At 41.4% G+C, this 22,548-nt stretch overlaps 1 protein-coding gene and 1 non-coding gene across 2 annotated transcripts in view; one reads left to right on the forward strand and one right to left on the reverse strand.

Moving 5' to 3' along the window:
- The window catches only part of necab2 (N-terminal EF-hand calcium binding protein 2), a 103,780-nt gene that overhangs the window by 5,581 nt on the left and 75,651 nt on the right, over positions 1-22,548 (reverse strand). The window contains exons 8-10 of the mRNA XM_087797485.1: positions 19,176-19,255; positions 10,738-10,794; positions 921-1,033 (exon numbers count right to left, since the gene is read on the reverse strand). Of these exons, the coding sequence (XP_087653611.1) occupies positions 921-1,033; positions 10,738-10,794; positions 19,176-19,255 (250 nt within the window). The remainder of the gene's footprint in view (positions 1-920; positions 1,034-10,737; positions 10,795-19,175; positions 19,256-22,548) is intronic.
- Positions 1,380-1,452, forward strand: trnaf-gaa (transfer RNA phenylalanine (anticodon GAA)). The gene has a single exon. It is a non-coding gene; the product is annotated as a tRNA-Phe (tRNA).

Raw genomic sequence — 22,548 nt, forward strand, 5'->3', positions numbered from 1 at the left:
GACACAGAGGAGACTTCAGAGGAGACACAGAGGAGACTTCAGAGGAGACACAGAAGAGACTTCAGAGGAGACACAGAGGAGACTTCAGAGGAGACACAGAGGAGACACAGAGGAGACTTCAGAGGAGACACAGAGGAGACTTCAGAGGAGACTTCAGAGGAGACTTCAGAGGAGACACAGAGGAGACACAGAGGAGATACAGAGGAGACTTCAGAGGAGACACAGAGGAGACTTCAGAGGAGACACAGAGGAGACACAGAGGAGACACAGAGGAGACTTCAGAGGAGACACAGAAGAGACTTCAGAGGAGACACAGAGGAGACTTCAGAGGAGACACAGAGGAGACACAGAGGAGACTTCAGAGGAGACACAGAGGAGACTTCAGAGGAGACACAGAAGAGACTTCAGAGGAGACACAGAGGAGACTTCAGAGGAGACACAGAGGAGACACAGAGGAGACTTCAGAGGAGACACAGAGGAGACTTCAGAGGAGACACAGAGGAGACTTCAGAGGAGACACAGAAGAGACTTCAGAGGAGACACAGAGGAGACTTCAGAGGAGACACAGAGGAGACTTCAGAGGAGACACAGAAGAGACTTCAGAGGAGACACAGAGGAGACTTCAGAGGAGACACAGAGGAGACACAGAGGAGACTTCAGAGGAGACACAGAGGAGACTTCAGAGGAGACACAGAGGAGACTTCAGAGGAGACACAGAAGAGACTTCAGAGGAGACACAGAGGAGACTTCAGAGGAGACACAGAGGAGACTTCAGAGGAGACACAGAAGAGACTTCAGAGGAGACACAGAGGAGACTTCAGAGGAGACACAGAGGAGACACAGAGGAGACACAGAGGAGACTTCAGAGGAGAAACAGAGGAGACTAACAGGACATACAGAGGAGACAGATGGTCACTTACTGGAAACAGTCTCTCTGGGTGGACACGTTCTTCAAGTACTGCTTCAGAGCTTCACAGAAATCTCCGAGTTTCTTGGGGGTCACAACCATCTCCTGACGGACCAGCAGCAACGACTGCAAACACACATTTAAAACATAAACGATGATTCATATTTTTATTTTTATAGAAATAATATTATTATAATTCACATTTAATTGATTTTTTTCATTTTCTCAACCTTCACCTAACTGAGCCTAAACTTTAATTCCATTTTATCTTTACTTTCTAAACTTTTTCTACTTAACTTAATTTAATTTTTAATATGTTTAAAATAACTGTATCAAGCTCAAAAAAAACAGTTTGAATGCATGAAATAATTAACTATTAATGCAACAACTTTGAACAACTTTCTCGTTTGATTTCCCAACAACTGCAAAAACACGGGGTTGACCTTTGACCCTTTCTCTTTGCACATCAACGGCCGAAATAGCTCAGTTGGGAGAGCGTTAGACTGAAGATCTAAAGGTCCCTGGTTCGATCCCGGGTTTCGGCAGCAGGGGGAGCCACCTTTTGTTTTTGCTGACACAGCTCGGAATCAAACCCACAACCATCGCTGCTCCGTACAGAAACAAACCATTTCCTTCGTCATTTGAAACCAACAGTCGGAGAGAAAAGTCAAATGATTCCCTGAACGTTTCCGAGCCGAGGGCGAGTCACGCTCCGACGCTCCTCCCCCGCACTCCATTAGAAACACTACATTACCCAGCATCCTCGGCTGAGCCCATCACTCACACTCCATTAAGCATCAAGCGCCGCAGAGCTCGAGCCCCAACTTTAAAAAGAGTTTTTGTCAGCAGCTCCGGAATCTACGCTCTTGCTCAGGACACATCGGAGGTCAAAGGTCAAACACTTTTTTTGGTTAAATGTTTTCATTGATTTTTTTGTTCAAATGATTTATTTTGCCCAAGATTTTAATTGTGTTCTCTTTCAAAACAGTCTTTTCTTTTTTTATTACAAAAAACACACTTGATTTTTCGGATTCAATTTTTTAAATTCTCATTTGTTGAAAATCAATATTTTCATTTTTTGTTACCTTCAAAATATATTGTTCCTTTCTTATTTAAAACTTCTTATCTTGTATAAAACACTTTTTTTTTTTTACTTTTAGCAGATTTCTTTCTAATTTAATTTTTTTTTCAGAAGCATTTTCTCTTTATTGAAAACTTCATTTATTCGGATTCTATTTTTTAAAATTCCAATTACTTTTTGTTCAAAACTAGGAATGTATTTTTTTCCCATGACAAACCTTTTTTTTTACTATTGAAAACTAAATTTCGAATTATTATTATCATTATTTTTTTTTCAACGTTTTAATAATTTTTATTTTATATTCAAAGCGATATTTTCCAGATTCTAGGTTGTTGTTATTTTCTTCTAATTTTATATATATATTTTAAAAAAATTAAAACAACTGATTTTAATATTTATTCAGACGTATCTTTTTTGTTTTTCAAGTCACAAATCCTCCAGGCTCGTACTTTAAGATAATGGAGGAGTCCACGGGTCGGACCCAGTCACCGCTGAGGTCTTTAAAACGTGGTCTGACTCGAGCAGACTTTCTAACCCTCGTCACACACGAGTCTAACTAACGCCCGCTGAGCCAAGAGTCGTCCTCAAGGGGGCGACGGAGCAGAGCTGGTGTTGGCAGCAGAGCTGCTGAGCTGGAGGCTGTTGAGACAGAATTAGAGAAAAGAGAAAAGCGAGGGATGACTGTCAACAGACGGAGGGAGACCAGCCTCGGGAAGTCTGAGCCTCTGAAACAACAGGAAGTCCAGAAGCGTGTTTATGCAAATCGACCGGATCTTCTTCGTCCGGCGACCGCGGCGTCGAAGCGTCCGAGTCCTGCCGAGATCAAAGTGAGGCGTTTCCATGGAAACTGGGAAACACATCCAGGTCTGCTGCTCTCGTTCACTCCGTCTTCCCACCTTCTCCCGCTGTCCTACTTATGTTGGCCTCGGGGCTCCTTGGAAGTCCTGGTTTACTTGTGGTGTCCCGGCGTCTCCTTCGCGAGGATTAATGAAGTCCTCGTCCACTCAAGGACCTCCACGTCACATGACCACGCCGTCATCTGCCCGACAACAGCAACGCTCACGATGGCGAGAGCCGACATTGAAGGTCGAATCGTAGACAGGTGTCTTCTACTTCCTGTTCGGCTCATGGTCAGCTACTTCCTGTTCGGTTGATAGTCAGCTACATCCTTGGGAAATGTGTCTACTTCCTGTTCGGTTGATAGTCAGCTACTTCCTGTTCGTTTGATAGTCAGCTACTTCCTGGCGACATTCATCAACTTCCTTTTCGGTTGATTTTCAGCTCATAGTCAGCTACTTCCTGGAGACATTAGTCTACTTCCTGTTCAGTTGATTTTCAGCTACTTTCTAGAGACATTAGTCTACTTCCTGTTTGGATGATAGTAAGCTACTTCCTGGCGACATTAGTTTATTTCCTGTTCAGTTGATAGTCAGCTACTTCCTGGAAACATTAGTCTACTTCCTGTTCAGTTGATTTTCAGCTACTTTCTAGAGACATTAGTCTACTTCCTGTTTGGATGATAGTAAGCTACTTCCTGGCGACATTAGTTTATTTCCTGTTCAGTTGATAGTCAGCTACTTCCTGGAAACATTCATCAACTTCCTGTTCGGTTGATTTTCAGCTACTTCCTGGAGACATTGGTCTACTTCCTGTTCGGTGTATTGTCAGCTACTTCCTAGAGACATTCGTTTTTTACTGTTCGGTTGATAGTTAGCTTCTTCCTGGATACATAAGTCTACTTCCTGTTCGGTTGATAGTCAGCTACATCCTTGGGAAATGTGTCTACTTCCTGTTCGGTTGATAGTTAGCTACTTCCTGGGTAAATTAGTTTATTTCCTGTGCGGTTGATAGTTAGCTTCTTCCTGGATACATTAGTCTACTTCCTGTTCGGTGTATTGTCAGCTACTTCCTAGAGACATTCGTTTTTTACTGTTCGGTTGATAGTTAGCTTCTTCCTGGCGACATTTATCAACTTCCTGTTCGGTTGATAGTCAGCTACTTCCTTGAGACATTATCTCCCTGTTCGGGAGATATTTAGCTACTTCTTGGCTTAATTCATCTACTTCCTGTTTGAGTGATAGCTACTTCCTGTTAATGTTTGGCTCATGTTTAGGTGAAATTCACTTACTTCCTGTCCACATTAGTTCACCTCCTCTTCAGGTGATAGGCCACTACTTCCTGGCAACATTTCACTACTTCCTGTTTAAGGAACATTTTTCTCATTATTCTTTGAGCGACATTGATCTACTTCCTGTTTGGACAACATTGGGCTACTACTACCTTTTAAGGTGACCTTGACATAAGATGATTTACTTCCTGTTTTGTTGACATAGAACGAGTCACACAATTATTCTATTCTGCTGCCTCGGGTTTATAAAAACAAGTCTGAGGAAAAAAATCTCGAGACGAGAGAGATTGGCATCATAACTGTTTGACCTTTGACCTTTGACAGTCACAGGCTGGAAGTCGTTCTGCAGAGAGAAGCTCCGACTGTAAATCGTTCATCCCTCCTTTATCTTCTCCCTCGTTCCTCTCAGGTGTATCGACTGTGATTCAGGATTATTGAGCCGAGCGTGTGAAAGAAATCTCTGCTGAAGACGAAGCAATTCTTCTCACGCTCCCTCTTTACTCCCTCTTTACTCCCTCTTTACTCCCTCTTTACTCACTATTTACTCACTATTTACTCCCCTTTACTCCCTCTTTATTCCCTCTTTATTCCCTCTTTACTCCCTCTTTACTCACTATTTACTCACTATTTACTCCCCTTTACTCCCTCTTTATTCCCTCTTTACTCCCTCTTTACTCCCTCTTTACTCCCTCTTTACTCACTCTTTACTCACTATTTACTCCCCCTTTACTCCCTCTTTACTCCCTCTTTACTCACTCTTTACTCAATCTTTACTCACTATTTACTCCCCCTTTACTCCCTCTTTATTCCCTCTTTACTCCCTCTTTACTCCCTCTTTACTCACTATTTACTCCCCCTTTACTCCCTCTTTATTCCCCCTTTACTCCCTCTTTACTCCCTCTTTACTCACTCTTTACTCCCTCTTTACTCCCTCTTTACTCCCTCTTTACTCACTCTTTACTCACACTTTACTCCCTCTTTACTCCCTCTTTATTCCCTCTTTACTACCTCTTTACTCCCTCTTTACTGCCTCTTTACTCACTCTTTACTCACTCTTTACTCCCTCTTTATTCCCTCTTTACTCCCTCTTTACTCACTCTTTACTCACTCTTTTCTCACTCTTTACTCCCTCTTTACTCCCTCTTTATTCCCTCTTTACTCCCTCTTTACTCCCTCTTTACTCACTCTTTACTCCCTCTTTACTCACTCTTTACTCACACTTTACTCCCTCTTTACTCCCTCTTTATTCCCTCTTTACTACCTCTTTACTTCCTCTTTACTCACTCTTTACTCACTCTTTACTCCCTCTTTATTCCCTCTTTACTCCCTCTTTACTCACTCTTTACTCACTCTTTTCTCACTCTTTACTCCCTCTTTACTCAATCTTTACTCCCTCTTCACTCCCTCTTTTCTCACTCTTTACTCACTCTTTACTCCCTCTTTTCTCACTCTTTACTCACTCTTTACTCCCTCTTTTCTCACTATTTACTCCCTCTTTACTCCCGCTTTTCTTACTCTTTACTCACTCTTTACTCCCTCTTTTCTCACTCTTTACTCACTCATTACCCCCTCTTTACTCCCTCTTTACTCACTCTTTACTCCCTCTTTACTCAATCTTTACTCCCTCTTTTCTCACTCTTTACCCCCTCTTTACCCCCCCTTTTCTCACTCTTTACTCCCTCTTTACTCCCTCTTTTCTCACTCTTACTCACTCTTTTCTCACTCTTTACTCAATCTTTTCTCACTCTTTACTCACTCGCACTCAAACTAGTGCTTTTTGATCATTTAAAAAATTGATTTTTTTCGAAAATACATGTATTTTAAATAGACTTGTGTACAATTATAAGCATCTAAAATCTATTTTGAATACATTTTAATTAGTTTGAGAAAATGAAACTAACATAAAAATGTATAAATGATGTCTCTTGATCCAATTCTAAATGTAATATTTTCTTAAACCACGAAAACCAAGAAAACATTATTAAAATTAAATGAATTAATATTTATAGTCAATATTTATAACAGTAATATGATAATAGAAATTATAACAACAAATAACTTGTAATAATAGTTATAATAAAGCATAACAATAATATTATTATTTTACATTCGAAAAATCATTACAAATCTTTTTCACTTGCTTTTCGTTGATTTAAGAAGCTATTAAGTTATCTTGATGTGAAATTATCGATTTTATTTTACATTTTTATATTTTAAAGGTGACATCATCATAAATAAACAATATTTTATGGTTTCAGATCTTTAAAAAAAAAGGAGAAAGATCCATATTTGTAAAATAAAGAAAATATTCAAGAAAAAAAGTCGTGGTCATGAAGCAAAATATATAAAAAATGAACTTGTTCAATTCTTGTTCAATGTTGAATATATATTCAAAATATTTCTAGAAGTAGAAAACAAGTTGGATCTTGTTCGCGAGCTCGCAATGTTAAGCTTTATAGTGAATTATCTCAGTCATCGGAGAGCAGAACCAGGACCGTCGGGTTTTCCTCGTCGGTAAAATAATATTTGAACTTGTTAAACTTTAACTCGGCCAGAGCTTCAGAATAAAAGATTATTATCCGAGGTGCAGGAACCACGCGCGGCCACCAGGGGGCCTGATCACCCCAGAGAGCGACCATAAACCGAATCACCTGAACTCAGCACTCGTCGAATCAGCTGCTCCAGTGAAGCGAGACGAACTAGAAACCTTTTAAGTGCAACTTTAATTAAGATTAAATTAAGATTAAATTCAATTAAGAAGCTCGTTAGACGAACGAGTTCAATCCTGGAGCCACTTTTTAAACACGACCAACCTTCTGAAGGTTTCTCTTTCATAGTCAGCTACTTCCCAGAGACATTAGTCTACTTCCTGGAGACATTAGTCTACTTCCTGGAGACATTAGTCTACTTCCTGGAGACATTAGTCTACTTCCTGGAGACATTAGTCTACTTCCTAGAGACATTAGTCTACTTCCTAGAGACATTAGTCTACTTCCTAGAGACATTAGTCTACTTCCTAGAGACATTAGTCTACTTCCTGGAGACATTAGTCTACTTCCTGGAGACATTAGTCTACTTCCTGTTCGGTTGATAGTCAGCTACTTCCTGGAGACATTAGTCTACTTCCTGGAGACATTAGTCTACTTCCTGTTCAGTTGATAGTCAGCTACTTCCTGGCGACATTAGTCTACTTCCTGTTCGGTTGATAGTCAGCTACTTCCTAGTGAGATTAGTCTACTTCCTGTTCGGTTGATAGTCAGCTACTTCCTGGCGACATTAGTCTACTTCCTGTTCGGTTGATAGTCAGCTACTTCCTAGTGAGATTAGTCTACTTCCTGTTTTGTTGATAGTAAGCTACTTACTGGCGACATTAGTGTACTTCCTGTTTGGTTAATAGTCAGCTACTTTTTGGCGACATTAGTCTACTTCCTGTTTGGTTGATAGTCAGCTAATTCCTGGCGACATTAGTCTACTTCCTGTTCGGTTGATAGTCAGCTACTACAACCTCGAGTTGAATCCTACTGAAGGTTTCTCGTCACGTTAAACTTTTAATAAACAAATTACTTTTAGTGAGGATGCTGCGTTTTCTGGCGCCATCTAGTGGTGGAGTCAGGACTGCAGACTTAAATGTTTCCCTCATTATATTTAGGATTTTCACCCATTTTTTAAATGTTCTTTTTGTATAATTGGCCCATTTGAAACGTTCACTGTATAAATCGTGGCCCCTGAGGTTCAGGTCTGGAGTCGACAGTTGATTAAATGGACAAAGAAACGTTTCTCAGAGTGAAAAAAAGCATCTTAAACTGTCAATCAAAGGTCGGGTCGTGGGGGCAGCAGCCGGAGCAAAGAGGTCCAGACTCTGAAGAAGACCGAGGTGTTCCGAGGTCAAGCAGAGGACAGAAGAGTTTTGAGTGTGTTCCTCTAGTCCTGGATATGTGTGTGTGTCGTAAGTGTGTCCAAACGCACAACATTTGCTTCCGAACTTGTGCTGATGTTGAATATTACGAGCCTCAAACTTTGCTGAGCGGACGAGTCGACTTCACACCTTTTTTTTTATTAAATACCAGAGTCAGCACTTCTGCAGGAAGTAATGGTGTGTAAGAGTGTCGACACACGGCAGTGGCAAGTGTGCGTTCGTGCTCCATGTCGATGATGTGTTTCAGGCCAATGAACGACCTTGAGTTATTGTGCTCCGATCTTTGTGTTTATGTCTTTCGCTCCGAACTATTTTCTTTTTCTTCATGACTTTTCGCAGAGACGTGCAGGGGTGAGACGTTTTGCCAGAGGCAGGTAAACAGGAAGTTCAGTCGCACTCGTCTCTAATGTCAACACAATAATTTTCTTCTTTTGTTTTCACTATCGCGACACGACTGGATTGCAATGTCTGTTGAGTTATGGATGCAGACGACTCAGTGACAAATAGCGCCCCCCGCTGGACAGAAAGCAAAGGAACACTGAGAGGGAAAAGGACGCGATGAAGACTCGTAAAACACAATAATAGAAAAAAAATATGTTTCATGACTCGTGGGTTAAGTGTTGAGTTATCTCCTCTCTCCTCCTTTATCTCCCTCTCTCTCCTAATTACCCCCCCCCCTCCTCCTTTATCTTCTTCTCTCCCTCTCTCTCCTCATTAGAATAGAATAGAATAGAATAGAAAAGCTTTATTCATCCCCAGAGGGGAAACACACTTTCACAACAGCGCAGTTTAAAAAATAAAGTGCAAGGAAGAAGAAATAATAAAAGAGATAATACAAAATAAAATAAAAACGATCTTGAGAATATACAATTATTTACAAAAATTAGAAATTTAACACTATTAACAAAATAAAATAGAATAAAATAAAATAAAATAGAAAGAAAAACGGGAAAAATAATAAAAATAACACTCGAGAAGAAACACACTACGGATTAGCATCAGGATCCCTCTCTCCTCCCTTTTCTCCCTCTCTCCTCCTTATCCTCCTTTTTCTCCCGTTCTCCTCCTCTTTCTCCCTCTCTCTCCCTCTCTCTCCTCTGCTTTCTCCCTCTCTCCGCCTTTCTCCTTCTTGCTCCTCATTTTTCTCCCTCTCTCCTCCTCTTTCTCCCTCTCTCTCTTCATTGTTCATCCTCTCTCCCCTCCTTTCTCCTTCTTTCTCCCTCTCTCTCCTCCTTTTTCTCCCTCTCTCCTCCTCTTTCTCCCTCTAGCTCCTCACTTTTCTCCCTCTCTCCTCCTCTTTCTCCCTCTCTCTACTCCTCTTTCTCCCTTTCTCTCCTCTTTTTTCTCCCTCTCTCTCCTCCCTTTTCTCCCTCTCTCCTCCTCTTTCTTCCTCTCTCTGCTCCTCTTTTTTCTCCCTCTCTCCTCCTTTTTCTCCCTCTCTCTCCTCCTCTCTCTCCCTCTCTCTCCTCCTTTTTCTCCCCCTCTCTCCTCCTTTTTCTCCCTCTCTCTCCTCCTCTCTCTAGTGTCAGTTGTTTTCATGTTATTTACGACTATATTTTCTTAAAGACGTCAAAGCAGATGACACTCGTCTGGAGATGAAATATAAATAGTTTTTCAATCATGTCCGTCGGTGACTCAGGATCGGGTCAGGACTGGATGAAGTATTTAAGTAAAGAACATCACCTTCTTCCTCTCGCAGCATCGGTAACCATGACAACGGGACCGCTCGGCCCACGTCGCTCAGTGTGAAGCAGCTAATGGACTTTTAAGAGGGAACATGAGGGACGGAACTATGGGGTGTCGCTCACATCAGACACGGTTAGACCCTGTTATAGATCATCGATCGCTGACTCATTGAATCAACCCTTGAGTCGGATTATTCAACGAGTCACTTTATTCAAGTGTTTGTCATTCACTTTTAAATCAAGTTAATCGTCAGCATTATTCAACGACTTCAGGTTTTTGACATGAAAGGTTACTTACATGTTTCTCTGGCGCCATCTAGTGTTAGATTTTTAATTATTAGTCGCTAAAATGTCAACAACATTTTGTGGCACCAAGACGAATGAAAACCCGCCTTAACTTCTAAGCTATCGGACTACTGTAGGAACCGGGAGTACCCGGAGTAAACACAGGCGAGCACGGAAAGGCAGCAGTTTTCCTCGAGCAGGAAGATCGATCTTCGTCGCCTCCTCTTCAAAACTATTTATGTTGCGTCTACGAAACCAACAGTGACTCTGTTTGACTTGAGGCAGTTGCAGTTAAGTCCTAGTTACTTGAAAATAATCCAGACAAAGATGGACCGGGAATCAGCCGTGACCCGCTAAAAGAATCTTTCGTGACCCACGCTTGGGCCCCGAACCACTGAGAATCCCTGTTTTAAACTGGCGCTGTAAATATATTTTGTTATTTAAAAACATTGTTTGTGCAAAGAAACATTGTGTTCATGACAGGCATCGGACAGAGACAGAAAAATCATTTTTTGGCCCTTTTTGGCTCGATCTGATCTACACTTTAGATCTTGTCCAGTTGACCATGACTCTCCTCCTGGTCTGACCGTCTACAGAGTTGCTGGGTTGAATCCCAGCCTACATGTGAGCTGGTGAATGTTATCTTGGGAACGTTCCACACAACAGACACACACTGACAGACGGAGACGTTAGTGTGTGTCTCGCCGTCACGAGCGAGAGGGATCATCTACTTACAGCACTCGGGGTTCCATCTGTGTCTGTTAGCCTCTGGTGCAGATCCAACCAGACCGTCTGCAAAAGTGACGACATCGAGTCAATCGGGCGACAACAACCTGTGGATCCATGCATGACGATGAAGAGGATGAAGAGGATGATGAGGGTGACGAGGGTGACGAGGGTGACGAGGGTGACAAGGATGACGAGGATGAAGAGGATGAAGAGGATGAAGAGGGTGACGAGGGTGACGAGGGTGACGAGGGTGACGAGGGTGACGAGGGTGACGAGGGGGAGGAAGGTGACGAGGGGGAGGAAGGATGCGACGGGTGTGTCATGCAGTGAAGGTGTCGTCGACGTCATGTGACCAAGACATTCAGTTATTCAATGATCGCATGGTTGGCCGAAACTATGGTCTGTCCCAGCTACTTAGGGTGAGAGGAAGGGACACCCTGGAAAGGTCTAAGGTTGATCACGAAGAGGAGATCGAAGATATGAATAGAATCTCTTGTGGGTTTAAACTTATTTTGAGATATTTTTATGATTGTGTTTCAGCCTTTGGATGGCGCTATGACTCTATAATGATACAGGGACAACAATATATAGTGATACTGTAGTAACAAGTATATATGTGTAGTATTGTCCAGTACTTGACTCTGGTGTTGTAGTATTTACAGACCACATGACTCTTGACGAAGTCGTAACTGCTTTCATTTGTTTTCAAACCAAAATATGTTCAAACATCAGCTTTAAAAGCTGCTGGAGTCACTGTATCCTCTCGTCCTCAGTGAGCCTCCAGGATCTGGCAGGATTTCCAATTGAATTAAAAAACGCTGTGAATATTTCTAAGGTAATTGAAAAAAAAAAAATCTGATTTTACACTCACTGTTTTGAGATATGAGCCATAAAAGAACTGTGGTCGATACAAATATTATTTAAACCAATTAAAATTATATATACAAGTCATATTCGAGTGATTTGTATAAAGTATATGAGTGACTTAATTGTCTCACTGAATAGTCAATTTAATTTCTTATTTTTTAATTATTGAATAATGTAATTCAATAATTTCTATACTGGAAAGTTGTATTTATTTGTATTGTATTTCAATATTTAAATTACTGAATTTAAGAAAGATTATTTTCTAAATAAGTCAGTACCTATACTTGTATTATAAAATACAATTAATAAGTTCTACCTACTTACCTATTTAACATGACATAATTTAAAAGACTACTTATTAAAGAATATTGAATATAGACAATGTATTGTTTAATTATTGTAATAATAAAATCAAATTCTAGGTTTAAAAATGAACTTAGATTGAAAACATTCATTTTTTAATTACACTATTGAAAGACAAATTCAATATAGAAATGATTGAATTCAATTATTCAATAAAAACAAATTCAAACTTTCAACATAAACAATAAATGACTCGAAACAAAACTCAAATGCTTAAAAAAAAGACTTAAATCAAACTATTCAATATTCCGAGGACACTGATATATGTTGCGTCTAAACGTGAGTCAAACAGTGAGTCTCTGTAAAAGAATCATGGAGGCAGGAACCCGGCGTGACCGTCGGGTCGACCCTGACACGAGAGAACATCAGACACGACAGAGGAAGTAATGAAAATCTCAAGCATCTCCTGGGGAGGTTCGAGAAAGGACAGCGGCGTAATGAAAGAAAGGCGAGAGAGCGGACGCTATTTCCATCCCTCAGGCCCGGGAAAGCGTCTTGTTATTATGTCGTCGGCAAACAATGGATGATTCGCTCTGACACGTCGCCGTAATATCATTTCCTCTCACCGATGCTAATGCGACGGCGAGCAGGTAGCGGCGGATGAGGATTAAACGGCCTCCTCGCCCGTCTTTGATAAGATTACTCGCACGATTCGGTCACAAAGATAATCAGCTTCCTGCTTTATTGTGACGAAGATGATGATCCAGCTGTTCCTCGCAAATATGAATTCATGCCGTGGACCGAAGCAGACGCTGCGAAACAATATCTTTGTCACGGACGACTGACTTTGGGACTGATAAGGGGCCATTTGAGTTTTTTGCTTTCAAAATAAAAGCCTCAAGAAAACAGAGCTGTGTCTTAAATCGCATACTTGCGTACTTAAACGTAGTATTTTTAGTGCACAAGTGCGTCTCAATTCTTAGTATGTGGAATGTAGTGCTCCATACACACTAAATTGTCAGTAAAACGCCCACGAAAATTTTAAGTATCGATGGACACTTTCTACACTAAACGGCTACATCTTAGTGATGTTGACGTTGTAAATGAAAGTTACATCATATATATATATTCATATACTTACAGGTATATTATTTTCAGCAGCAGTAGGAGTATGACACTTCTATCCTGCTGATACCGGCGTAAATATCTGGCCAATATTTCTCATATTTCTTGATCCAAACCAAACGTGCTGCCAGCAGGTGGCGATAGTGTTCCTACAGCTGGTTGAAATCATCGTTAAATAGTAGTAGCAGAAGAAGCTCTTGCGTCATTTCCTGTTAGTGTGTAGCAGCAGAGTTTGATTTGAGACATACTATCTGTGGAGAACTAGTTACTAGTTAGTACGTACACTATCCTGATGCATACTAACTTCTAGTATACTAAGAGAAGTATGTGATTTGAGACACAGCTCTGGTCTTCAAATAACTGAGTCGCTACTGGATATTTGAACATGAAACAAGGGCAAACGTAGAGCGTTCTAAAGATTCATTCTTTGAGAATCCTATCAAGACGTTGGTTAAGATTCGAAGGAACCGTCCGAGTTCATCCCAACGTTCACTTCATTGAGATTCATGGCTGAAGACCTCAGAGCTCCTCGACCTCCACTTAAGATGGTTGATCCACAAATAAATAACTCATCCATCACCACGACGTCCCAGAGCCCGACTCACGTGGGTTTAACCAACCGCGGGCGAAGACTTTCCCGAGCGCCGCGGGCGGCTGAGCCGAGGAAAAAGCCGACGTCCAGGGAAGCTTCCCGGGGTCACGGACCACCGTTGATCCTTCACTGACCCGATCACTTCGGCTACATTGGAAGCCGCTCAAGTGCGACGAACGCTTCTGCCTAAATATCGACGATCCGTTGAAGCGGATCTAGAGGAGCGGGCGAGGACGAAAGGTTGAGGGAATCGTTTGGAGTAAATGAACATTGTTCAACCTTTCAGTTTAGTCCGTGATAAGATCTAAACATCGTATCCAACAACTTAACCTTAAACACGGACTGAACCGTAGCAACCCATTTGGTCACTTCAAATACTTTTTTAGTATATTTTTCCGGTAGTTCTTACCAGAGCCGGCCGGATACCACAAACTTAAACGTCTTCATAAACACTGACTCCATGTTATTACCTCAGAGATAACCTGGTACAAGCATGTGTTGTCAGTACCGTTATGAAGATAAGAAGATTTTTAAAGTAAGACGAGAAGATCTGTTACACACAAGAGGATTTGTAACAAATAAGGAAATATCTCTTAAGAAGATCAGATTTGTTACAAAGACCGAAAGGACGAGAGTATCTGTCACAAAGGAAAAGGTTCTGTTACGCTGACGACAGATGAAGATAAGAAGATTATCTGTTACCAATACTAGAATCATTTTAAACTAAGACGACGAACAGAAGAAGATTTGTCAAAAAAGCTGATCTGTCACGATGATGATAAATTCTGTCACAAAGACGAAAATATCTCCTACGACGTTCAGCAGAACTGTTACGAGGACGAGAACATCTGGTGTGAAGACGACGTTCTGTGACTGTACAGAAGATGTGTCATGAAGACAAGAAGATTTGTTACAAAGATTGGAAGATTTGTTACGATGGTAAGAATATCCGTTACGGAGATAAGAAGATCTGTTACGATGATGAGAAAATATGTTATGATTATAAGACGATCTGTTATGGTGGTGAGAAGATCTGAAACAATGGAGAGTAGATCTGTTAAGAAGATCTGTTACGATTATAAGAAGATCTGTTACAATGGTGAGAAGATCTGTTACGAAGATAAGATCTGTTATGATGGTGAGAAGATCTGTTACGAAGATAAAAAGATCTGTTACGATGGTGAGAAGATCTGTTACGAAGATAAGAAGATCTGTTATGATGGTGAGAAGATCTGTTATGAAGATAAGAAGATCTGTTATGATGGTGAGAAGATCTGTTACAAAGATAAGAAGATCTGTTACGATGGTGAGAAGATCTGTTACGAAGATAAGAAGATCTGTTATGATGGTGAGAAAATATGTTATGATTATAAGAGGATCTGTTATGGTGGTGAGAAGATCTGAAACAATGGAGAGTAGATCTGTTAAGAAGATCTGTTACGATTATAAGAAGATCTGTTACAATGGTGAGAAGATCTGTTACGAAGATAAGATCTGTTGTGATGGTGAGAAGATCTGTTACGAAGATAAGAAGATCTGTTACGATGGTGAGAAGATCTGTTACGAAGATAAGAAGATCTGTTATGATGGTGAGAAGATCTGTTATGAAGATAAGAAGATCTGTTATGATGGTGAGAAGATCTGTTACAAAGATAAGAAGATCTGTTACGATGGTGAGAAGATCTGTTACGAAGATAAGAAGATCTGTTATGATGGTGAGAAGATCTGTTACGAAGATAAGAAGATCTGTTACGATGGTGAGAAGATCTGTTATGAAGATAAGAAGATCTGTTATGATGGTGAGAAAATCTGTTACAAAGATAAGAAGATCTGTTACGATGGTGAGAAGATCTGTTACGATGACAAGAAGATTTGTCAAGAAGACGAGAAGATCTGTTATGAAGATAAGAAGATCTGTTACGATGGTGAGAAGATCTGTTACAATGACAAGAGGATTTGTCAAGAAGACGAGAAGATCTGTTACGAAGATAAGAAGATCTGTTACGATGGTGAGAAGATCTGTTACGAAGATAAGATCTGTTATGATGGTGAGAAGATCTGTTACGAAGATAAGAAGATCTGTTACGATGGTGAGAAGATCTGTTACGAAGATAAGAAGATCTGTTATGATGGTGAGAAGATCTGTTATGAAGATAAGAAGATCTGTTATGATGGTGAGAAGATCTGTTACAAAGATAAGAAGATCTGTTACGATGGTGAGAAGATCTGTTACGAAGATAAGAAGATCTGTTATGATGGTGAGAAGATCTGTTACGAAGATAAGAAGATCTGTTACGATGGTGAGAAGATCTGTTATGAAGATACGAAGATCTGTTATGATGGTGAGAAGATCTGTTACTAAGATAAGAAGATCTGTTACGATGGTGAGAAGATCTGTTACGATGACAAGAAGATTTGTCAAGAAGACGAGAAGATCTGTTATGAAGATAAGAAGATCTGTTACGATGGTGAGAAGATCTGTTACAATGACAAGAGGATTTGTCAAGAAGACGAGAAGATCTGTTATGAAGATAAGAAGATCTGTTACGATGGTGAGAAGATCTGTTACGAAGATAAGAAGATTTGTCAAGAAGACGAGAAGATCTGTTATGAAGATAAGAAGATCTGTTACGATGGTGAGAAGATCTGTTACGATGACAAGAAGATTTGTCAAGAAGACGAGAAGATCTGTTATGAAGATAAGAAGATCTGTTACGATGGTGAGAAGATCTGTTACGATGACAAGAAGATTTGTCAAGAAGACGAGAAGATCTGTCACATCGACGAAAGGTTGTCTTATGCTGACAAAAGACAAGTATATCTGTTACGAAGACAAGAAAAGATCTATTATGAGGTAAGAAGACAAGAAGATCTGCCGCGATGACGAGAAGATCTGAGCAGTTTTGATACATTGAACTACGACTATCTTTGATCCTAAACTAATCCTGGTCTGATCCTTGATAAGACTTCCAGAGCCAAGAGTCCAGATCACGGTGAGTCCAGACGGACATAAGTGAGTTGAAGTGTAATAAAGCAAGATGGCCGCCTGGACTCTCCTCGCCCCGCAGCGCTGTCTGACTGAAGGTCAAAGGTTAAGTTGATGGACGAGGTCAGAGTCGTGAAGCAGGATCTTCTTCAATCAACCTTCGACAGAATCATGTTGTGAGTCTCTTGTGAGTCTCTTGCGAGTCTCTTGTGAGTCTCTTGCGAGTCTCTTGTGAGTCTCTTGCGAGTCTCTTGTGAGTCTCTTGTGAGTCTCTTGCGAGTCTCTTGCGAGTCTCTTGTGAGTCTCTTGTGAGTCTCTTGTGAGTCTCTTGTGAGTCTCTTTTGAGTCTCTTGTGAGTCTCTTGTGAGTCTCTTGTGAGTCTCTTGTGAGTCTCTTGCGAGTCTCTTGTGAGTCTCTTGTGAGTCTCTTGTGAGTCTCTTGTGAGTCTCTTGTGAGTCTCTTGTGAGTCTCTTGTGAGTCTCTTTTGAGTCTCTTGTGATTCTCTTGTGAGTCTCTTTTGAGTCTCTTGCGAGTCTCTTGTGAGTCTCTTGTGAGTCTCTTGTGAGTCTCTTGTGAGTCTCTTTTGAGTCTCTTGTGATTCTCTTGTGAGTCTCTTGTGAGTCTCTTGCGAGTCTCTTGTGAGTCTCTTGTGAGTCTCTTGTGAGTCTCTTGCGAGTCTCTTTTGAGTCTCTTGTGATTCTCTTGTGAGTCTCTTGTGATTCTCTTGTGAGTCTCTTGCGAGTCTCTTGTGAGTCTCTTGCGAGTCTCTTGTGAGTCTCTTGTGAGTCTCTTGCGAGTCTCTTGTGAGTCTCTTGTGAGTCTCTTGTGAGTCTCTTGTGAGTCTCTTGCGAGTCTCTTGCGAGTCTCTTGCGAGTCTCTTGTGAGTCTCTTGCGAGTCTCTTGCGAGTCTCTTGCGAGTCTCTTGTGAGTCTCTTGTGATTCTCTTGCGAGTCTCTTGCGAGTCTCTTGCGAGTCTCTTGTGAGTCTCTTGCGAGTCTCTTGTGAGTCTCTTGTGAGTCTCTTGCGAGTCTCTTGTGAGTCTCTTGTGAGTCTCTTGTGAGTCTCTTGTGAGTCTCTTGCGAGTCTCTTGCGAGTCTCTTGCGAGTCTCTTGTGAGTCTCTTGCGAGTCTCTTGTGAGTCTCTTGCGAGTCTCTTGCGAGTCTCTTGCGAGTCTCTTGTGAGTCTCTTGTGAGTCTCTTGCGAGTCTCTTGTGAGTCTCTTGTGAGTCTCTTGTGAGTCTCAGTGACTCGCAGTGAGTCGTTTGGACCAGCGTCATGAACGGCAACAGGCGCTCGATTTCCTCAGGACTGACAGGAAGTAGACTTTGAAAACTAGTACTTTATCCTCCTATAAATATCTCAATACTACATCCTTGTTATGACGTAAAATACACAACAAAGTCGACTCTTGTTGTCACTCTACACACACGTTTGATCTCAACGCGGCTAAGATTAACACACTGTCACTGTGTTCGTCTATTAATACACACAACTGATCAAAATGGCAATTTTATTAAAAACAGAAAGACGCATCTCGCTGTGACGAGCTGTCAATCAGCTGTCAATCAGCTGTCAATCAGCTGTCAATCAGCTGTCAGACGCCACAGGAAGTGACTTTACCAACAATTTATATTGAATTCAAAAGGCTATGAATAAAAGTAAAATAGAATCTAGAACATTTATTGTAAAGTATTTAAACACATATTAAACTGTATGTGTAAAAAAATGTATTTATTAAGACAATTTTCCATCAAAAAAAAGATAAAAATCAACTTTAAATATAAAAAATATTGGTTACAATTATTCAAAAATATACTAAATGTTGCATAAATTCAATAAAAAAAAAGTTAACCAACAATTTATATTGAATTCAAAAGGCTATGAATAAAAGTAAAATTGAATCTAGAACATTTATTGTAAAGTATTTAAACACGTATCAAAGTGTATGTGTAAAAAGAAAAAGTATTTATTTAGACAATTTTCCATTAACAATAAGATAAAAATCAACTTTAAATATAAAAAATATTGGATACAATTATTCAAAAATATACTAAATGTTGCATAAATTCAATAAAAAAACATTTTACCAACAATTTATATTGAATTTCATGAGGATACATACATATTTAATTTAATATAATACACTAGAATATAAAACTGTATTTGTCAAAGAAAATGAAATTAATTTAAAAATAAAACTCCAACCTTTGAATGTTGTAAATATTAAATTAAACGTTTTAGAAAAATAAAGAAATGCTTAAAACAACATTTCTTTCAAAGGCTTGAAATATTAAGTAAATATATTCATATGTACTTCTGTACGCGTCCCTGGAGCTTCAGTAAAACTGCGATAAATAACGAGTTCCTGACAGTAAACCAGAGAATATAGATTCTGTGGCAGATGCTCCAGAGTGTTCCTCGTGACTGAATAATTCAGCCGAGCTACAAAAGTGTCTCTGCAGCAGCTGCGTCGCTTCACTGGAGTCACGATCGGGAGTCTTGGAGGTTGTGGCTTCGCTCAGGTGTGTTTCGAGGGATGCATTAGTGGACGAACCAACACCTCCGGTCTTACCTTGTTCTCCAGACGTCCGATGAGTTCGGCCAGACGGCTGATCTGAGCCTCCAGACCTTCTTTCCTGAGCTCCACGGCGCCTGCAAACACAACACAAACTTCAGCTCCGGACGGAAAACTTTATCGTCCACTGATTAAAGAGACAAATGACCACTTCAGGTGTTTGTTTATGAAGTATCTTCACGCTTCAAAGATCTGGTTACGCTTCGCCGCGTCTGAAGTTTGCTGCCAGATAAAAGTGGCCTTGTTTAGAAATTGCTTTTCTTCCACTTATTATCGTCTTTTCAAGATTGTGAAGCAGAAAACCACAGGTTTGATTGGACGTTCATGGCCGACACACACACACACACACACACACACACACACACACACACACACACACACACACACACACACACACACCCCCACACACACAGACACACACACACACACAGAAACACACACACACACACACAGAAACACACACACACACACACAGAAACACACACACACACACACACACACACACACACACACATAAACACACACACACACACACACACACAGAAACACACACACACACACACACACACACAGAAACACACACACACACACACACACACACAGAAACACACACACACACACACACACACAGAAACACACACACACACACAGAAACACACACACACACACACACAGAAACACACACACACACACACACACACACACACACACACACACACACACACACACACACACACACACAGACACACACACACACACAGAAACACACACACACACACACACACACAGAAACACACACACACACACACAGAAACACACACACACACACAGAAACACACACACACACACACACAGAAACACACACACACACACACACACAGAAATACACACACACACACACACACACAGAAACACACACACAGAAACACACACACACACACACACACACAGAAACACACACACACACACACACACACACACAGAAACACACACACACACACACACACACACACACACACACACACACACACACACACACACACACACACACACACACGCACCACTTCAGTTTTCGCTAGATTTCTCAACGTGTTTTCCCAGAAAAATAAACTGAATTAGTTTCTGGTAACGTTCTCGTTGTTGACCGACCAACATGGCCGCCGTGTTGTGTCGAGTTTAAATGTTTCTAGAAGTATCTTCTGTTCATACGTCAGTCGACGGATCATGTGACTCGTGATGTCATTTCCAGGAAAAAAACAACCGAAATATTGATAGTGAATGTAACAAAATCCATGAAGTATTGACGATTTAAATTTAAAAACTTTAATTTGAACTTGCAAAGTCAACAAATAAAGTGTCGTCCCTTGAGACAACCTTCTCACAAAACAGTGACCTGAACATCTCCCATAATGCTTTGCCGCCCAGCCGCCCCATCCCAACGATCACTTTTGTCACAGCGACATAGACGTAGAATTGAACAGTATTAAAGCGACCAATCCACTGTAGAAAGGCATGATGGGAGTTCACTGTTTGGTTGGTACCATAAGTAAGTTATAGTTAGTACCTGCTACGAAGTTAGTACCTGCTACAAAGTTAGTACCTGCTACGAAGTTAGTACCTGCTACAAAGTTAGTACCTGCTACGAAGTTAGTACCTGCTACGAAGTTAGTACCTGCTACGAAGTTAGTACCTACTACGAAGTCAGTACCTGCTACGAAGTCAGTACCTGCTACGAAGTTATTACCTGCTACGAAGTTAGTACCTGCTACGAAGTCAGTACCTGCTACGAAGTCAGTACCTGCTACGAAGTTATTACCTGCTACGAAGTTAGTACCTGCTACGAAGTCAGTACCTGCTACGAAGTTAGTACCTGCTACGAAGTTATTACCTGCTACGAAGTTAGTACCTGCTACGAAGTCAGTACCTGCTACAAAGTTATTACCTGCTACGAAGTTATTACCTGCTACGAAGTTAGTACCTGCTACGAAGTCAGTACCTGCTACGAAGTTATTACCTGCTACGAAGTTATTACCTGCTACGAAGTTAGTACCTGCTACGAAGTCAGTACCTGCTACGAAGTTAGTACGTGCTACGAAGTTATTACCTGCTACGAAGTTAGTACCTGCTACGAAGTTAGTACCTGCTACGAAGTTAGTACCTGCTACGAAGTCAGTACCTGCTACGAAGTTAGTACCTGCTACGAAGTTAGTACCTGCTACGAAGTTAGTACCTGCTACGAAGTTATTACCTGCTACGAAGTTAGTACCTGCTACGAAGTCAGTACCTGCTACGAAGTTAGTACCTGCTACGAAGTTAGTACCTGCTACGAAGTTAGTACCTGCTACGAAGTTAGTACCTGCTACGAAGTCAGTACCTGCTACGAAGTTAGTACCTGCTACGAAGTCAGTACCTGCTACGAAGTTAGTACCTGCTACGAAGTTCTGTGGTTCGGTTGAAGTTTATCTTCTGCAAAAACATGTATTCATCTGTTTGTAACTGAATGATCATGTGGGTGAAGGTATATCGCATTTTAGTGAATTATTTAGAAATTTAAATTTCTGGAAAAACTTCTCTATGAAGAGGTATTTTAGTTTTCACGATATTTACAATGTTTACTAAAAATGATATACTTTCATAAACTGACTTACTTTTAATTGAAGAGTCTTAAATGTGTTTCTCTATTCCTCTCCTCCTCCCTCCTGCTCCTCCTCCTGCTGCTCCTCCTCCTCCTCCCTCCTGCTCCTCCTCCTTCTCCTCATCCTCCTCCTCCCTCCTGCTCCTCCTCCTTCTCCTCATCCTCCTCCACCTCCTGCTCCTCCTCCTTCTCCTCCTCCTACTCCTCCTCCTCCCTCCTGCTCCTCCTCCTCCTTCTCCTCCCCCCCTCTTTCTCCTCCTCCTCCCCCCTCTTTCTCCTCCTCCTCCCCCCTCCTGCTCCTCCTCCTCCTCCACCTCCTGCTCCTCCTCCTCCTCCCCCCTCCTCCTCCTCCTCCACCTCCTGCTCCTCCTCCTCCTCCTACTCCTCCTCCCTCCTGCTCCTCCTCCTCCTCCACCTCCTGCTCCTCCTCCTCCCCCCTCTTTCTCCTCCCCCCTCCTGCTCCTCCTCCTGCTCCTCCTCCCCCCTCCTGCTCCTCCTCCTGCTCCTCCTCCTCCTCCTTCTCCTCCTTCTCCTCCTCCTCCTCCTCCTCCTCCTCCCTCCTGCTCCCCCTCCTCCTCCTCCTCCTCCTCCCTCCTGCTCCTCCTCCTCCTCCTCCTCGGCTAATCGGAGAGTCGTCCGCCCGCCCTTCATTTAACGCTTCAACCACGCACGCTCATCCACCTCTTCTGTAACCATGGCAACGCTGAGAGACGCCTGCCGGTCACTGGGATGGAC

This window comes from Callionymus lyra, chromosome 8, assembly GCF_982586985.1.
Source record: "Callionymus lyra chromosome 8, fCalLyr1.hap1.1, whole genome shotgun sequence".
Classification (NCBI taxonomy): domain Eukaryota; kingdom Metazoa; phylum Chordata; class Actinopteri; order Syngnathiformes; family Callionymidae; genus Callionymus; species Callionymus lyra.